At 36.0% G+C, this 20148-nt stretch overlaps 2 protein-coding genes across 9 annotated transcripts; one reads left to right on the top strand and one right to left on the bottom strand.

Moving 5' to 3' along the window:
• Positions 1-2845: 2845 nt before the first annotated feature.
• Positions 2846-19698, bottom strand: mor (SWI/SNF- related protein mor). 8 transcript variants are annotated; one of them, XM_077445066.1, is made up of 17 exons: positions 19353-19695; positions 19006-19125; positions 8542-8646; positions 7345-7513; positions 7112-7266; positions 6887-7036; positions 6642-6775; positions 6315-6561; positions 6050-6231; positions 5667-5808; positions 5438-5594; positions 5040-5369; positions 4812-4966; positions 4467-4578; positions 4232-4390; positions 3956-4147; positions 2846-3873 (listed from the first exon to the last, which is right to left on the bottom strand). In XM_077445066.1, the coding sequence occupies exons 1-17, from the start codon at positions 19467-19469 to the stop codon at positions 3695-3697; spliced, it is 2805 nt and encodes a 934-aa protein (XP_077301192.1). In that variant the 5' UTR covers positions 19470-19695; the 3' UTR covers positions 2846-3694. The 8 variants fall into 8 exon arrangements, with proteins under 8 accessions (XP_077301192.1, XP_077301191.1, XP_077301196.1 ...); XM_077445065.1 differs by having other exon boundaries at positions 2847-3873; positions 6315-6558; positions 8533-8646; positions 19353-19698; XM_077445070.1 differs by having other exon boundaries at positions 2847-3873; positions 5453-5594; positions 19353-19698.
• On the top strand, positions 12383-17408 carry LOC143921715 (regucalcin-like). The gene is made up of 6 exons (XM_077445073.1): positions 12383-12617; positions 15575-15710; positions 15782-15985; positions 16074-16295; positions 16439-16551; positions 16618-17408. Exons 1-6 carry the CDS (start codon positions 12534-12536, stop codon positions 16843-16845), a joined length of 987 nt encoding a protein of 328 aa, XP_077301199.1. The 5' UTR covers positions 12383-12533; the 3' UTR covers positions 16846-17408.
• Positions 19699-20148: the final 450 nt, after the last annotated feature.

Here is a 20148-nt window from a genome sequence, read left to right as displayed (position 1 = left end):
CAGATTAACTGGATGGCTGCTTTAAGCGCAATTCTCGACTTCACGAATAAAAAATTGCACATCAGATGACGAGTAACCTTTCGATGTGCACAGATGCAATTATTAAAATGGTAGTTATTAAAATTGAGTTGGATCTTTCTGGTGAGTTTAATAAGGCAAAATTCGGAAGTAAAGTATCAGAAGCACAGAAAGTATACAGGGTATGTATGTCGGGACTTCGGGTTGATTTCGCTTAGTGTAAGTGCGAGCAGTGCGCACGCATAAGGTACACGTGTCGTTAATCTGTGGTTCAGTCTGTCTGGCGCTTTTCGATCATTTGCACCGCATCACTTGTATTAGATATCCCCAATAATCGCTTGTATTCTACCTCTGCATCACTTCAAAATTCTTTCAGATTTTCTACTCGAACCTTCTAATGTCTAAAGGAAGCAAATCTGCCGCAGTTTGTGCTGCATTGTGGAGAATGTGTGCTGCACAAACTACTCCAATTATTGAACGATTTATTTGATTATTTAATCGCGAAAATACATTGTTTGTTCCTTTTCTATTAACACCTCCAAAATTAGAATTTGTATTATCTGCACAATATCCCATCAACTTATTCGTCAAATTATTTTAATCGTATTATTGAATTGAAATTATTTGATTTCGTCATTATTTCTGATATTTCTCCGGCAAGAGTGATTAAATCTAAAATTTTTACTTGAACACCTTCTTTGCGATCAAAATATCCAATGACGATCGGAAATAGCTTTAAATCGTTATGGTTTGAAGTATCCGTGTAAATCAGTGGCTCTCAACCTTTTCAGTGAGACACACCACTTTGAATCTGAAAATATGTTCCCGCATCCCCTTGAAAAATCAGTTTTGGAATCTTTAATTTAGAAAAATACATTTATTGCAAGCTTTTGTTTTTCTTAGAGCGCAGATATGCCACTTGATAGGACACTTCTAACAAGGGCTTTTGAATTGTTGCGCCACATAATTTTGTGATTGTACCACTGGCATCAAATCGAGCCTTCTTTGACTTCAAGATGTTCAAACTATGATCTACACCTTCACCACCATGCACATTGTTGAAATTTTATTACAACTTTGCTGGTTCAAGATTGGAGTTTGAAAACATCTTGGAACATAAGATGCAATGAGGTCGTTGTGTAGCATATTTTTCTGTTGTACAAGTGAATCCGTAACCAACATAATCGTCTTTCCACTGGCGTTTTTTTGACCTGGCGGGGTTAACTATGGTCAATTAAATAATAATTAGAAAGAAAGTAAATTCTTACGTTTGTGTGATCATTATATCCTATTCGGGATTTAATCACTGAACAATTAAGTATGTATTTGTTTCTGCTTTAAAATGGTAGATAACGTTTGCAATCGAACTTCCGTGTTTGTACACATGCTAACCTCAAGCAGTTTTTTCACTATACTGCCACTGTCGCAAAAACAATTGTAAATAGTATACCAGTGGAGACGACGGTGTGCAAATTTTGAGAAAACTGTCGTTATTATTTGCGAGAAATGAGGAGAGAGCTTGACGCGATATCCTGCCATAAATTATATTATTGTATGTAGTTACAGCTACCCAAGCGCGAAAAAAATTGGCCGTTGACATCGAAAATTAAAATAGTTTTCAAATATCAAAAAACTAAATTTATATTTTTAGAAACACCTCCCGCACCCCCTGATATGCCTTCTCACACTCCCGGTTAAGAACCACTGGTGTAAATGGTAATAAAGCGTGTGTTTTCTAATTTGATTTTAAGAGTGGATATTGCAAATGATGTTAATCACTTTTTTAACCATTGCCTCAGATTTTGCACGTGCGTAAGAAAGTTTTATCTCGCAAAATAATTTGATCAATTTTGAGGTGCAGTCCATAGATTTAAATGCTGTACCTAGATTGAAATACTGCTTTAACCAGTGCAAGTTGTCGTTCCTCTTCACCAAATTCTTTTTTGCGAAAATATTGCGTGACATTATGAGAAGTTGCTGTTCCATGATTGGCCTTCTTACGTCTAACGTCGTTTCGTCCACCATAAATGATTGAAAAAGTGGCATTGCACTGAGTACAGAAAACATTACAATCAATTTTTGTCCGCTTATCTACATATACCATCAAAATAAAATGAAAATACTATAGAAACTAAATTTATTTTGATAAATTGTTAAGTCCGGGACATTTATTTATTTATGCAGGACACAGAGCTGGAATCCGGTACTGTCCTGGAAAATCCGGGACGAATGATAACCATAATATAAATATGTACATACATACATATATATATATACAATAATTACAAAGCATCACACCAATGGATACTTTTATAGTAGATGAATACCATTTTATCAAAATATTGAAAAATAAACTTCTCTGAAGCAACCTATTGTAATCACACTGAATAAAATCGTGAAATTTCAGCTTGTCAACGAGCAAAATATGTAATGGATTTCCAAAATTAATTTTCATTCTTCTATGAATTTTGGAAATCATCATTGCACATATATACATATATTATCACCTAACAATGTGACACGCACAAAATTGTATTGATTCACATTGAAATCGATTATTCATGAGTTAGAATGAGTGAGAAAAACTTTTAATTGACTAGCATTTTAGTTATACCATAATATATGTACATCCATATACATATGTATGCATGTTCACATACATATGTACATTATTTTTTAATCCCAACACTTGTCATTTTTGGAGAATTTAAAGAAATCAGATGTATCTTTAACTCTTCACTGACATACTAAGGAATAGGTGTAATGTTGGATAGGAAATGTTGTCGGTGCTGTGTATATATGTATGTATATTAAAAGAAAAATGAAATGACAATTTTATGGAATATCAATGTATTAGAAATAATTAATACAATATCGTACAGACGTTGTCCATAATAAACTAGCCAGTTACCTATCGCTACTTAAGACTATTTACATTTCTTTAATAATTGCCCTATTATTACAAACACTTTAATTTATAATAATTTTAAATAAAAGCACATACGCATATTCGTATACATGTGTTCTATAAAAAACACACACAATTTGCTTTTTGTAGTTGTTTTAAATATCCAATATTTGAATCAATCAAATAAATTAATTAAGTAAATACCAGAATCAATGAAGGCAAGTAATTACAAACACGGTGTAAAATTACATTAATTTTAGATAGGAAAATGCTGAATTATCATCGAGATGTGTTGAAAATTTGTACATTTTTCTTACTTAAGAAATACTCATATACATCTACATTTTACGTTTAATTTTACTTAGATGAAATGAAATACGTATGTATGCATACAATTATTACAATTAAACGATTGTGCTCATTTATCTTTTCCTTTCTCCAGATTCAACGATATCTTTAGCTAAAATACAAAATTGAATCTCTGTCAAAATATTTATAAAAAAAAATAATATTCGATTCTATTGAATTTTACCATGGTATCAAACTAGAATATAAGAATGTATATTTTTAAATAAAAAACAATATAATAAGAGCAAAATAGAACTGGTCTTAGGAAATCGCCGAAGAGCAACTCTCAGTCATACCCCACAAAATAAATACATTTTGATTGATATTGAAAATAACATTTGTTCATAAGCGATAGAAAAGACTTTATATAAATATAAATATGATTTGATAAACGACACATTATAAACAGATCATTTATTTTCATGCTGCTGGTTGAGGCTCAGGTGGCGGGGGGCCTGTAGGAGGTCCTGCACTGGCGACAGTCGGATCAGCGAGTCTCTGCTGAGCATGATGACGCGCCCGGAACTCGGCAGCTTTCAATTGTTCTAGATGGAATTGCTGTCGTTCGGTGATTAATTGTTGCCGTTGATATTCTAAACCTGTTATACAGACAAATAAATCAGCAATAGTTCAACTAATATGTACAACACTTAAAACATTATAATGAAAAAATCAACAAACCTTCTCTTTCACGCTCCATCGTCGTTTCTAACTCTTCAAAGTGTCTCAATTTTATTTCCAATTTTTTCATTTGCGTCTCTACAAGTAACGCAACCAAAGATTTAATCTTTCTTTCTTCAACCGCAGCTAAATGCTTGGCTTTGACGGCTGCAGCAGCGAGGGCAGCAGCAGCTGCCGCTTGTATTTTACCTTCTATTATATAAAAGACAATTTTAATAAAAAAATATCACAAAAATACTCAATTTGCAGAACGCAATATTAAAAATAATATCAAACCGTCAACAGGTGTAGGTTCAGTCTTAGGTTCTTCGTTTTCAGGTGCGGGCGTTGTTTCTTCTGCAGGTTTAGGTGTTTCAGCTGCCGGAGTCGCACCCTCGACTTCCATAGGTTCTCCAGTTTTAGGTGTTCCTTCGGCATTCTCCTTTTTCTCAACACCTTTACAAGTAAAAGTTGAATTATATTTCAATTTTAAGATAGTAGCACATAATAATACTACGACAATGAGACAAACCTGTTTCACCAGGATCCGTACCAGCAATACCACTGCTAGCAAGAGCTGCAGCAGGACTTGTTTGTACTGCAGAACGTAAATGCATATCGAGCATAGCAGCTGGGACTTCATCCTTAACAAATAATGAATATTTAATACAAGTAAAATTATTTGGTGTTCATTAAAATGTAACTTAGTTCTTATAGTTTTGTGTGTATATAGTAGGTAGAAGAGACTTTTGAATAGAAAATTTGATCAAAAACAATTTATGGCCTCTGGACAAAGCCCAAAGGAAGCAATCTACTTTTGTAAATCAAATTGTCTTCAATCTACACACATCAATATTGATGTGAGAAATTTTCCAACCTTTATATTAGCAAATTCATCCATTGCAGCTTGAGCTGCAGTAGCTGCAACTCGAGGATCAACAACTGACGCCAAAAATGCAACCGCACTCATAACAGGATTTCCACCTTTACTGAACGCTATCGGCTGATACGCTAACGGTCCTAATACACCACCTAAAAATAAAAATATAAATATATACAAATGCTAAATGGCACTTAATAATACAAATATCATCATACACTATACCTGCTGCATCACAATCCAAATAAGGATCTTCGATAGGTAGTCGAAGGAAATGCAAAATGCATTCATCCTGAGTACGCGAACCGACATGTTGACATACTCGATTCCAATCATCCCTATACAATTCTAAAGCCTCGAGAAGAAGAAGGGTTTCTTGTTCGGTCCAAGCGCGAGCACCACTACGAGCTCCGATCACGCCTCGACCACCGCTGCGTCCGTACTGATCTAATTTCAAACCAAACTGTCCATTGATATCGACACCGGGCTCTTGTTTAATACCTTGCAACTCAGCGTCGATTCGAGCTTGCGGACTATCCATAGCTTGAACTTTGTCTGCAAATAATGTTTTGGAATTATTGACACCGCTTGAATTAAGTAAAATAAACTATAATTGAATGTACCCATGTTATATGTACCGAGCAAAATCGGTTTGGCCGGTGAAGGTTGAGTGTTCTTGAGCGGGTTGAGAGGTTGCAAACCTGACGGAGTGTCAGACAAGACGTGGAAGTGAGATGTCGGAGGTGGACCCATTGCTGTTGGACGCATCTCAGCATCGATCTATACGAAATAAAAAGAATTTATTATACTATACGTTAAAAATATGACATCAACTATCGTTTTAATAATAACCTGATAGTTCAACAAGCCCCATTGTTCCAAGAATGCATGCACACGCATAATAGCGCAAACGTCTCCAGCTAAATTACGTCGACATGCAGTACTGGTTAAGTATTCATTCGGATTTAATCTATACGTGTCAATCATGAAATTTCTGTAAAAAAAGAAAAGAAAAAAAGATTAATGAAAATAATACAAAATCTGCCTGCTTCTGAGATGTCCCATACTCCATACTCCACATATGCATAAGATAATATGTGCATATTCTGATGATATGTGCACATATGCATATTCTGAGATGTCCCAAGTCATACTCCACACATACATACATATATGAATGTTAAAAATCTACAAAAAATCAGATAGTATATTTAAAAAAAAAGATAATATTATACCTATAAGCAAGATAAATTTCAGGCGTCTTTGATTTATTTTTGCCGTTGAAGAATTCAGGCAAAGCTCGTTTTTCAATTGTATGTATAGAATTGTAATCGAACCAAGCTGCATAAGATGGAACAATGATATGATGTGTTTGTTCCGTTACATTATCTTCCATATCATCTTTTGATATAAAGTCCTAATAAAAAATACCAAAAATCACTGAATGTAAAAATGGCCAATTGAAAAACATGTGTATATGCGGTAATGCAAAATGTTTACTTGAGTGTTTGTATCGCTGGCTTTTCCTTGTGAATCATCTCCGTGAGCGTCCGGTTGGGGTGGGGGTGACGTAGTGGCAGGTGGTGGTGGAGGTGGTGGAGCTGGAGACGCAGGAGTGGGAGCCGGTGGTGGAGCAGCTGGTGAAGGTGGTGTCGGTTCTGGCGCAGTCTCTTCAGCGCCTTCTCTAGACGCTGTATCTTCACTTTCAGCTCCGCCACCATCAACCTTACTTGCACGACCACCTCTACTAAAAGAAATATTAAAAATCAAACTTGTAACATACACACACACTACATAACCGATTCTGATCAGTACTAGTACACTAACCTCTTTCGTTTGCTTTTAACTGGTGGTGGTGATGGTGATCGTTTCCGTTTGGGCTTCTTAGTTTTAGCATTTGACTCAGTATTGCTACTGCCGCTCTGCATCATATCTTCCACAGACAAACGTAACTTGTGAACCTGAAAAAGCAAAATGTTATGAAACGTGTACATCAATAATAAAGTGTGTTTTAGAATAAGATTTTATAGAGGAAATTTTGAAAGGATGGAAGTGCATTAGAGAAAACCCACTTTCTTTTTTCCATTCATATCGACTTCATAATCCTCTTCATTCATCCACTCATTGTATTGATGAACGTCTAACGCCCATGTAGAAGAAACACGCCATGGTTCAGTCCTCTGAAGTTGCAAGTCGAATGAAGGACTTTCAGGAGCGTCAACCTGAAATAACACATTAATATAAATCAAAGAAATAAAACATAAAAAACAAATTAAAAATACAACATAAATTCTAACCGGCAAATCCATAGTAACCCAAGAATCGTGACTGTCTGGTAAATAATACCAATGCAACATGACTTGCCGGCTACGTCGCATTACAGGTCTTGCAAATTCCTCTTCGAGTGGATCAGCAGGTGGATATATTATATGAGTGGCTTCTTCCTCTTCATCTACAGCAAAATTTTTAAACATATTACTTTCAGAAACGATAAAAACATAATTCACTGTTAAAAAAAGTATTGCAGTACCGCATATGTCTCCTTGATGAGATACAATGATTTCCCTGATCCGAGCTGCCGTAGTTCTATCTACATCCGGCCGAATGAAAACGTTTGGAAGTCGCATACACTCAGATTCCAACAGACCAGTTTCAATTTCCATCATTAGTTGAATATTTAAGTCTTTCCGAGACGGATTCTGTTACGATACACATTTAGAACATTATATTACATGACAAAAATAAAAATACTTCATTGATATTGTTTTCAACTAATGCATCAATAGTTTGTGTTTGACATTTATTTTATGTGAACAACATACAGTTTCAAATTCGGATGGGTGTAAGGAAAATATTACATCAAAAGGTCAACACAAAATTAGTACCCAACGAAACACTGGTGTTAAAAACATTAAATTAGAACATTTATGTAAAGTGTATATTAATTTTGAATGTATTTACACGTATAATTTAATTATTTCTTAATAAAAACGAATTATAATGTGCAAATTTTGAAAAGGCCAGAAGTATCATGCCGATACTTTAATGTTGAACAATGCTTATGTACAAAAAAATAATAATAATTCAGTGCTTTATAATATGTATCTATTCAAAATAGTGTTTATGTGAAAATGTGTAAACATGACAAAGTTAGAGCAACACAATAACATATATTAATATAAGTTTCAAAATCACTTACTCGAACACAAGCAATGACGAAACAGCAATTATTAACCAAAATGCTATTAAAAGACACAAAACATACACAAAAGGAATGTTACAAGCTTTAAAACTAAAACTGTGATACCATTTTCATTACTTGATAAATCATATATGTACATATGTATAAATAGTGCAGCATAATCTAATATCACAATTTTATTTTTAACGTGAAGTCGAATCTTGTTAATAAGACCAATATTCATCCTGCCATGTATTTTATTATGTGCATATTCATGCAAGTGTATATATTATAAATGTATATGTGTGTATACATATTCATATGAACAAAAATTAATGAAATTCATATGTAAACATGCCGTATGCGCTTTAATAAATGCATTTTTTTTTTTGTTTGTACGGTTGTGTTGTGTTTTTAGGTGTCGCATATAGCAGGATGAACATTGGCCGGTTAAGCAGGTGAACTGTCGAGGCAGGCTCGAAGGCGGTGACGGTGGTTTGCGGTGGTGGTGAAACGCCAACACTCGGGGATGCATACCTTACCAACCTGGAAATCGAACTTGCGCCACCGTTGCTCCGCCTTGTAGCGGAACATGGTGGCGAATATCTGGCATAGCGAACCACCCGGCTTCAGGTCCAGGAAGCATTTCATCTGAAACAGCCAATTCAAACGAAAATCAGTATACATCTATCTATCTATATATATAAAAATGAATGTCTGTGTGTGTGTGTCTCGAATAGGCTCCTAAGCCACTGAAGCGATTACGATGGAACTTTCAGGATTTGTTGTATGCATGTCCGGGAAGCTTACTGTGAAAAAAATCGGGGAATAACCTCTTAATTATAATATTCGTAATTACTGATTTACCGACGCGAAAGTTTGAAGCGCCATTGTGTAGTCAAGGAAATGTGTTCGTTGGTAACCTACATTACCAGTTGGTTTATGACGACAAGGCTTTGAAGAGACGTTAGTTGAGCTCAAGCCATCACTTGAAACGGAAACGGGAATTGCATGCGTTATTGTGGCATTGCAACGCATGCCAGGTTCAGCTAGTATATATATAAAAATGAATGTCTGTGTGTGTGTCTCGAATAGGCTTCAAAACCACTGAACCGATTGCGATGGAAATTTCAGGATTTGTTGTATGCATGTCCGGGAAGATTACTGTGAAAAAAACGGGAACGGAAACGGGAAAAACGGAAATGAGTGTCATTGCAACGCTACAATTTCAAATGTTTTCGCGTCCCGACCAACGTGTTCGCTGCCTGCGTTTTTCCGACAAATGAGAATGGGAACGGGAATTGCATGCGGTATTGTGGCATTGCAACGCATGCCGGGTTCAGCTAGTTTCATATGAAAAAATGAGCAATTCAAAGCAGTACCCCCAGAAATGAAGTTTACCATTTCGGATTCTGAAAGGGTCATACTTGGGATAAGAAAATAAATGTTCTAATATATCAAACCATTTGGAGATTCTAAAATCATGTTCGCGACTGGTTTTTTCTCAACCCTTTGTACGCCAGCGACTCACGGGTGAGTCGCGCATTGACTCACTTACACGCCAGCGTCTCACGAGCGAGTCGCGTCGATTTCTATTCCGAAACGTACAATATTTAACGTTTAAAAATGGTTTTCAAGCACCATCTTTGGACTTGCTTGGTTACAAAAATAAAAAAAATCAATGATTTAAGTTTTTCGGGCCATATGAGCCACCACTGAGCATGTCTGAGAAAATATAAACTATGATATTTAAAATGACATTTTGAACTTTTTCAAAAAAAAAAAAAATAGTAAGCTAAACAAACACTCATCTTTATACATACAAATAATAGATTTGTATTACAAATATGGAAATAGACGTGCAATAATGATTCAAACTACAGCTAATTTCTAAACCTGCAACATTGCAGATTAATCTAAAGGTAATCTAACTCATTAGTCATTTTACAATTACATACATATGTTACGGTGTTTATACATTTGCGAATATCATTCAAAAACAAACAGTAATGACATTTTTGAGAGATTAAAACGTGTGAAAACAAAATAAAATACATTATGAATAACACATAAATCATGCAGTGTCAGCCTATTGTTCGTGATTTATCGCTGTTTCACATTTTGTGATTTATATAAGTCTCAAAAGTGACCAATCAACTTTTCATCAGAGCAATATATAATAATAGCATATATTATAATTAGCATAATCTTATTAAAGAATTGTGATCTATTACAATCACAAATCTCAAACGAATTAGGGACGATTACGACACATATGTACATGTGTAGTAAACAAGGTCTTAAGAAGTACATAATAAATATCATAATAATAACAACACCGTTTATGGCTTGGATCAAAACGAGTTTTACAATGGAACAAACAGGTCTAGAGGTCTATCATCGAAAAAACGACGAGGCAAAAAGATTTATTACAAAATCTCGACAAAAAGTCGAACGAGACGAAGATAAATCGCGCAAAATTTTACAATAAACTGCAAATATGAAACTGTCGTCATTGACAATTGCAATGATAATATTGTCTACCGTTATTCGTTCCTAGTGAATAATAAAAGCACACGTTTTTCCTTGAAATATTAATTCAAGAGCGCGCTAAACGACTTCTACATAAATACGTATGCTAAACAAAGCAAACGTATCAATCAAATGCAAATGTGCACGCTGTTGAAAAATGCATCGCGACTTCGAACAATTTAGAAGACGTATTGTTTAGATTTTCACTTGCAGCATTACTCAAAACATTAATTAATATCAGTCAGTAAATAAATATAAATATTTAAATTTTCAGAGGATGCCAATCATCAACTGTGTCGGGAATGCGTCAACATTTGCGTATTAGAAAGAAGTTTACTATACATAGATGTAAAATAAAACAACGGGTATACATGTACCGTTATATTTTGAAAACGCTGGATATTTCCCGCTATAGCTGCCAAAAGCGTTTTCAATTAGTTTATTTATTGAATTTTAATACAATATATATAAACCACCATATAAATAAAAATCGAAAATAATTCAAACCAACGTTTTGTACATAAATAAAGGTAAACATCTGAAAGATCCAATCAAAACTTATATATTTACTTAGGGCGAAAACACACTGAGTGGTATCGGCCGTCACGTCCCTGGATTATAAACAGTGAGTGTTCCCCAAATTGAATTCGGGTGTAGTTGCACGTGCAGAATGCATATGTTTGGGAGGTCGCACGTTTATGCATATCCATATGCAACCGACAAGTATCTCCTACATTTCTTCAAATGTGGGATTCACCGTTATCGATCACTGTCAAGCAAGGATAAATACAAGGAAAAAATATCACCAAAACACTCCAGGGGGTGATTTTTGGGACCGTGTACCATGTAAATGGGCTGCGTTTTTTCGCACGTTTAAAAGTATCTAAAAAAAAAAACACGTATCACTCAGTGTATTTTCGCCCTTATGATCGTGTTAAGGATATGCTGGAATTCTGGGCGAACGCGTGCGTAAACAATAGATCTTTAAGTGCCTAGACAACAGATACATTAATAAATCGGGGAAGCTGTGCTGTGCAACTTGTCCTTTGTGCAGAGGCACACATGGTAAATTAGATTATTCTGGAGTGAGCGGTGGATCCGTGTGGACCTCTTGAATCGTTGAATAAATGCTGTGAAGCGACTTTGGCCTTTCATTTGGATCCTAAGCCCACCCCTACGCAACAATACAAAAAGAGGGCTGCCCTAGCTCATCCTTTAGATGTCAACTACACTAAATTTGTACAAAAATCTATGACTATTAAAAGTATTGCAACATAAACCTCATACCATAGTCGTACACAGATTACCTAAACACAATCTGCTTTAGATCGTCGACTTTAGAGAGTTTTTAGTTAATATTATGTATTAAATGTATTAAGAGAATGTATAAGAGTTGTATATAGAGCTCTTTTTCCTATTATGCTATACATTAACATTAGAATAAAATAATACTATGATTACTAACGAAATTAAATTAAAATTTTAAAATAGAAAATCATCAGTAGAATAGTAGCTATTAAAATAGATAAAAGATGTATTGTGAACATAATTCAGTAATAATAAAAATCAATACTATAGTCGTTCGCTAGAATTACTTTCCATATTATGTATGTTTAAGGTCAAACCCTTTTTTCTACCCACCCAACTACTACCAAAGACCTAATCATTCAATCTTCTCAAAACAAGTTATTAAAGCATACCACAAATGTACATACGTATTGGAATACGATTCAATCAACTGGAGAATTTTTTGACTAGTTTCTTATTAACAAAGATGATGATTATTGGAGAATTGGAACAGTTGGCCGGCCCTGAGTTGAAGATATGACAAAAACGAAACAAAAAAACCCGTCGAGATAGCGAATCCAAAACGTGTTGTTCGATGACGCGAAAAATCGCAGTGGGGCACGCGCAATCGAGTTTTGAGTAACTGACTCTAGAGAACTCCTACGGCACTTTGGCGAAGACAACCGCCTAAGCCACACACACACACACACACACCCATCATGAAGCTGCTGAAGACCCTGACCCTACTAGTCGTGATCGCCATAGTCGCAGCCAATCACGACCAAAAAGTCGAAATCGAACAGGTAAATTGTAGTTCATTCTCAATATTGATATTCAAATCAATCAAAATTGGCCACTGCTACCTACTGTATTGTATTCATACAGTTTAGATACTTGAGACTTTTAGAGCGAAAACACACTTTTATACTTTTAAACATGCGAAAAAAACGCAGCATCCCTGCCCATATAAATGGTACACAGTCCCAAAAATCACCCCCCGGAGTGTTTTCGGTGATATTTTATCCTTGCTTGACAGTGATCGATAACAGTGAATCCCATATTTGAAGAAATATAGGAGAAATATATATGCACTCTGCACATGCAACTACACCCGAATTCGGTTTGGGGAACATCCACTGTCACAGCGTGGAGCCTAGGACGTGACGTTCTATACCGCTCAGTGTGTTTTACACCCACAATAATTCAAGGGAAAGCATGCCCAGTTGTAGGTGAACATCAAATTAATATGAGTAAGGAATAGACAATTAGTGGACTAAATTTTGAGAATTATTGTATTTATTAGTAATCAGACTTTCACTCCTAACTATTCCAATCTCATTCCATCAATGTGCTCATCATTAGAAGATTCTTTCAACGTATGAAAACTTATTTCTGAAACAACCAGTCCATATATCTCTAAGAGAGGGGGTACAAACATCAAAAAATTACATATAAATAGGTAGAGATCAATATCTTTGTACGTGTATTCCAAAAACCTGTTCAGATACTTAACAAAAGTTGTGAATTTGTCGGGGGACTGATATGGGTTAAAATCAAACCATAATACTCGAAACTTCTAGCAAAAAGCATACATATTACCACTTTATATTGAGAGTTTTCGAACACACATGTTTCACTTAGCCTGGCAAAATAAGTTTCTAAAACATTTTTTTCAGTTCAATTCGAGCGCGAAAACAAACAATTAATAACAATAAATAAAAGCCGAAATTGGCATGTAGAATGCGACACTTGGCCTAACCCATTCGTCGCGACCGATTTAACTCATTAGCCTCGCAAGATCGACTTTTGCATATTTACGCGTCATTGGCACATGCAGAAAAAAAAAACAAAAAACTCACCACCAGAAACTGGTCAAAGTCGTAACTGACAATCAGAAGTGTTTAAGCGCTAATTTATTCCACCTAACAATAAGCTTCAAATCCTGTTTAACATTCATATTACATAAATACATTAGTGTTAATTTATTGTGCCGTCTACAATAACATTTATTATTTAATGTGCGGTACATATATAGTCTACGAAAAGCAAATGATTGTTTTTATCATATCGACTTACATAAATTGCAATCCGAGTGCGAGAAATTTGAGAATTGGTTTCACTTACAAAGAAAGTCTAGTGGTACTATCTCAGTATTTTTTCAATATGTACTGAGAGGTGTATGGAGTGGAGGGGTCTACCTCACGGGACCGAAAGTGAAAAGGTCGAAAAAGCAAATATCGGAAGGCAAAGATCGAAAGATCTTAAGTCGAAAGATAAAAAAAAAGGGTGCATGGTAAACGGTACTATGTAAATATATAATTTATATCCGTGGCATGCAGTGATATTATCCCTCTTTTTGTCATACAGCTTTTGTCATACACCCTCATTTGTTTAATGTGCGCGCGCAGGATACGGGAAGGAAAAGCCTGTTCCTCTTGTTCCTGTTGTATCCTGCTCGCGCAAATTAAGTGAGGATGTACGACGGGGGGGGGGGGGGAGGGGAGAGAGTTTTACCGCACGCCACTGATATATGTATGTATATACTAACCGTTTTTCATATGTATACATGATAAACGAATATTTTCGACTTTTTCACGGTCACCCGGAGCGGAGTACCACAGGTGACATAGTCTGCACACACATCAACTCTATCCAAATTAATGAGGCAAGATTTGTAGGTCGAATGACATATAATCGCAGAAGCAGGATAAATGGCGATAGCCCACCTCTCTCTGATGATTGTGGTGTATATTTGCAAAACAATAGGAATCGCGGACTGAAGTAAGTTTTATGTGGAATAATCTCATACAGATCATTTAGCGGGAATTCAGTAATTTATACGGCAAATGGCCCATATATGGAAATCTAAATGCCATTAGTTACAGGCATTTTAGAGTGAACCATCAAGAAAATGGAAAGCAATTGAAGAATCATAATTGGTGGGGCCGTGGATTAGTGGTTGGCATTTTATGCTTTGGAGCAGCGTGTCACGGATTCGAGTCCCAGACCTTGGTTTGTGACTCTAGGTCGATCGTGCATTCGTCGCTTTGGAGCGATCTGTAAAGGCGAATGTTCATGTTCTATGAAATAAAATTAAAAAAATTATTGGATGCAAAAATAATCATTATGAAGAAAATAAAAAGCGTGCCGAATAAGTTTCTTCGATTACAAGTTGATCCTACATGCTGGAGCATTAGAAAAGAACGAAGATTTGTTTATGGCATTTTTGAGTGACATACGGCGTGTAAATACATATATCGTTAATTAAATTTAATCTGTATATGTTTTTTTTGTTATTAAACGTGACGTGGTAGATCAAGTGATGAAGTAGCACCATTCATTGTATGATTAGACGAACGTAGACAAGCAAAATAAATTTGTTAATAATAATTTCACTTTTTAGCCGAATAAAAGACAGTTATGAAATTGGGTCGTATATATTTCTTTTTTGCAAAACTAGAATCGTATTCAAAATGCAATAATTGAGACATTCCAAACACGAGACACGGAAATGTTGCAAACGATCAGTGTAGAATTTATCAGCAAATTGACCTGCAGCTCATTAATGTGCACATTTAGACTGACCTAATATTCAATACACATTCACGGTCTACGGTAGATCTCAATAGTATTTAGAAATCATAACGATCGTAGAAAACAGAAGGTCGAATTAGAAAACAAAGGTCGTAACTCGGATAGAGGAAGCATTTTTCTTTACTTTGTACGCATATAAATAATGCATCAATTTCTGAATGTTAAGCTAACTGCACCAGTGGAGCATGGAGAGGGTCCCTTTTGGTATGATAAGGAACAAGCACTCTACTGGGTGGACATCAGCCTGAAAGATGTATGGAGACTACATCCGGAGTCAGGAAACATAACAAAATGTCACATCGGTAAGTAAATTATGCAAAACTGAACACGGAAAAATACACACACGAATATATTTAAACGCAATAATTCACAGACGAGGGAGAGGTGACCGTGATAATCCCATTAGAAGAAGACAACACTTTCGCCGTCGGAGTGGGTAGTGATTTGAAACTGTTAAAATGGGACGGACGTAATGGATCTGAAATCACACTGAGTCAAATTGTATCATTCGGTCCGCTACCTGAAGGAGGACGATTGAATGACGGTAAAGTTGACTCTAAAGGTCGACTATGGATTGGTGAGAACTAATCAATAAACAATGATATTTGATATAACCAATTGAAAAAAAAAAAACTGTTGTTGAAACATTATATTATAAAAAACAGGTACAATCGGACCGGAAGTAAACGACGAAGTAGAATTAGAAAGAGCCGATCTTTACCAAGTCGGTTGCAATGGAGGCAGCATTGAAGCGACGGTACACGTGTCCAACGTGAGCGTTTCCAACGGAATCGCCTGGTCTGCCGATGGAGCCATCATGTACTATGTAGATTCTCCAACGAAGAAAATAGACGCATTTGACTTTGAAGCCGAAAGTGGAACGATAAGTAAGCTCTTAAAACCATCAGTTTAATTATAACAGATATAATTATTACATTTATTGGAGGTTTGGCGAACTGTTACTATAGTGACAGTTTCAAATATACAGCAAAATTCATAATATGTAATTAATTAATGAACATTTGCATAGGTAACAGAAGGACAGTGTTCGACATGGTCCCATATAATATAAGTGGAGTACCGGACGGAATGACAATAGATGCTGATGATAATCTGTGGATTGCGCTATACGGCGGTGAAGGGGTGAGTAAATTTGGTACTATACAATCGTTAATAATAAAATAGAATTGATTAACAAATCTATTTCAGGTCATGGTAGTGCAACCGCATTTAGAAAGATTGATAAAAGTGCATACAATCTCGGGGGCACCACGTGTGACTTCGGTGGCATGGGGGGGACCCAATCTGGACATCCTTTATATCACGACATCGTCTCGAGGAGGAGGACCTGGAGGTCAAGTGTACAAAATGACGAATACGGGAGCACGAGGAAATCCCGCTAATATTTTTGTCATGCCGAAATGTAATAAGGAATAGTAATTTAATGTAATATTCTGAAAGTTTTTTTATTATATGGTTGTGAGATGTATACGTCTAATAAATAATATATTTAAATTTTGAAATATTTTCTAATACTCTGATGGTTTGAATATGGAAAAGTTTTTTTTTTTTAAATGATGTTTTAAATATCATATAAAAATATAGTTCGATAAACTTTTTAATGCAATTGCCACAGGTGGGTGCAATTAAGTTCCGTGACACAACTTGGGTCACTTAAATTGCAAGAAAATTGGTTTTGTTTATTGACAAGCATCGTAGCTCAATCATAATAAAATTATAAAATACCAAAAGTGTTTTCATAGTGAATTTTATTCCATCATCAATATAATATTTTATATGAAAGTAGATATTGCTCAATATTGATACATTATGTACTTTCAATTTATTTAAAATAAAATAATTAGCATTTAAATATGCTAAAAGACCACAATTTGACCAATTTTTTTTCCATTGTACGAAAAAAAAAACTACTCATGTGGAATGGTTTTAATGGGCAAAATACTGCAAAATAAATAATGCTTTGATGATTTTCCAAACTTATTTTATGTCATTTTTTTTAAATGAGAGATAATCCCAGTTAACACATTCAGCCTGGCGCATGATTTCATACATTTGCCCACGTGGCGGCACTGTTACACGTGACGGCATTAAATCACTTTATATAATGAGTTGTCCCTAAATCTTTAGAATTTTAGTGTCGGGGTGCTCAATGAAGTGGAACCGTAAAATTATAGTCTGCTATAGCACTATCCGCGTGGCCACCAGTGGTACACCCCGGTTGAACGTGTTAATATACTTCTGGATTAGCTCATCTCTGGTAAATTGATGTGGATTAGGGTTATCAAACCTTCGAATTAGTCGAATATCGAATAGAAAGCTGTAACTTAATTGGACACAGTTTTAGAAAGGTCAAGATATTATTAAAACCTCAACAGAATCCTATTCTGGTACATCAAATGTGCTGTAGATCAAAAATAAAAAAAATCGTATAAAAAGTATTCGGATACACAATGTGGATAGTGTAGAAGAAAATGATTTGTACAATCAATGAAATAATTAAATTTTTAACCAAAATGAAGTCTGATTACATCTATAAGAGAATTTTACAATTCAAACTATGCACATTTGACTTTCAAACCTGTCAGGTGATTAAAATTGCATATATCTCCTGAACGCTTTAACCGTTTGCATGCGGCCGTCTTCTATGGAAGCTTTGGGCGACAAGTCTGTAGCGCGGCTGTCTTCCATAGAATTTCTGAACTTTGCACGGGATTTTGAGGCTTATACGCGCCTATTTCAACTGTTTTAAGGTTCAAAATTGGTTGAATATATTACTGAGAGTTGAATGCCATCTATTCAATTAGCTTAACATGAATATATACCAGTCAAAAATTAGTTTTTTGTGGAACCATACTGAAACCTCGTTTAAGTGACGTCACGTCTTCATACAATTATGAAGAATAATTATTTGACAATTAATCCATAACTACGAGATATATTATGTATTTTATTGTTTAAAATAATACTGTTGCGTGGACGTGAAGAGGGTGCTTCCAAAATCGGAGAAAGACGCAGGAAGATTGGTAGTAGCGGTCCGGGCTGGAATGAATTCCATGCCGAGAACGCCCCATATTTATACTCGCTGGACACAGTACACATACATACATATCTCAACAATCATTGGTCGATGAGTCAGACGATCCCTTTGGCCGTTGCATACGGCTGATTCATTCGTGGAGATCTTTTTGGCGGGAACGAGAGATCAGGTGATCCGCGGTCGTGAACCATCAGTCCACGAGCGCCACTCACCTAATCTCTACGTTACAATACTATATGTGTTAATTAACATATCTGGTTACTTGAGTAAATATTAAAATCTGTATTTAAAGTCGAAAACTCGATTGCCAAATTCGCCGAAAAGGTGCCGCGTACAGGGCTTGTTCGCTATATTTATTGCCGCGGGCAAAGGGTTAGTACATTTGAAATTCCATCTTCTGTCAATTATATTATTTTGTCGAACTAGTTTTTTTTTTTTTTTGTATCATCGAATAAGATAGTTTTTTATGAGAGAAGATACTTCACCTACTGTATATAAGTGTATAAAGTTAGTTGCTAAGTAAAAATTGGATGACTTACCGGCAGCCTTGTGAAAGGCGGCTCTGTAGCATTTTTACCAAGCTTTGCCTCTTGATATTGTATCAATTGGATGACGAGTTGAGATAAACTCTCCTTAGTGGGAGGTTCTGTCTGAACATACTGCAACAAAAATTGAACACGTTACGCCAAAAAAGCAACAGTTTAAATCAAACGCCGTGTTTTGAAAAATGAAGTTTGGCAACACTGACACGGTGTATATATATATATATATATATATAGGTTAGGTACGAATCGATTCAACACTACCACTACTATATATATACCATACCATGTAGTATGCGAGAGAAAGAGGAGAGGAGAGGAGAGGAGGGAAGGGGCGCGCGTACCTTTTTGCAGTTCTTCTGCAGCCAGAGACGGATCTGATCGAAGTGCGAGAGCGTCTCCGTCGCCTGGAAGAAGTCAATGTTGGGCCCGCCGTCCTTCTTGGGGCCGAACGGCATCATGGCGAGTCTCTATCGCGTGGCTTCGCTCGTGCCAGCTACTCGCTATTCGCTACTCGCTCTTGCCAACTGCTCGCCTACTGCTCGTCTAACGACGCGAATGGACGGACGAGCAAACCGACAACGAACCGACGAGCGAACGGACCGGGACTTCGATCTGATGCCGCAGCCCGCTGTCACAACGGAGACGCCGCGGCCACAACGCCGGCTACAATTTCACACCTGACACGACTCTTTGCGGCCATCTCCTTCGATCACACCCACTTTTTCAAACCGTTTATTAAATTGAAAATGCTTTTCGACGAGCAATTTTAATGTTCGATTACGATCTTTGGATACTTCTTTTGCCTATTTTTTTTTAATTTTAAATCAGACTTTTTAATTGACAAACTTTTTTTAATATATCCAATTTTCTTAAATAACAACAAACTCTCGATATAATGGGCTAATTAAGGTTTTAATTTATATATTCTGTATAAGCTGTCATGCGATGTGATGCAACTTTACCTAAAATATTTTTCTGTAAAAAGCATTCGCGTTTAAAGGTCTGTTCATACTGTGGCGGCTCGCTTATACGACATGGTCGAGTTTGGTTGCCTTCCTGCGAGTGGGAACCAACTCGGCTGGGTTCGGAGAGCCACTACTCACTCTGCCTTTAGCTGTCATATAATAAACACGTGCA

Source organism: Arctopsyche grandis, chromosome 13 (genome assembly GCF_051622035.1).
Source record: "Arctopsyche grandis isolate Sample6627 chromosome 13, ASM5162203v2, whole genome shotgun sequence".
NCBI lineage: Eukaryota > Metazoa > Arthropoda > Insecta > Trichoptera > Hydropsychidae > Arctopsyche > Arctopsyche grandis.
Note: the sequence above shows the minus strand (reverse complement) of the source record. Positions and strands in the feature narration are given on the sequence as shown.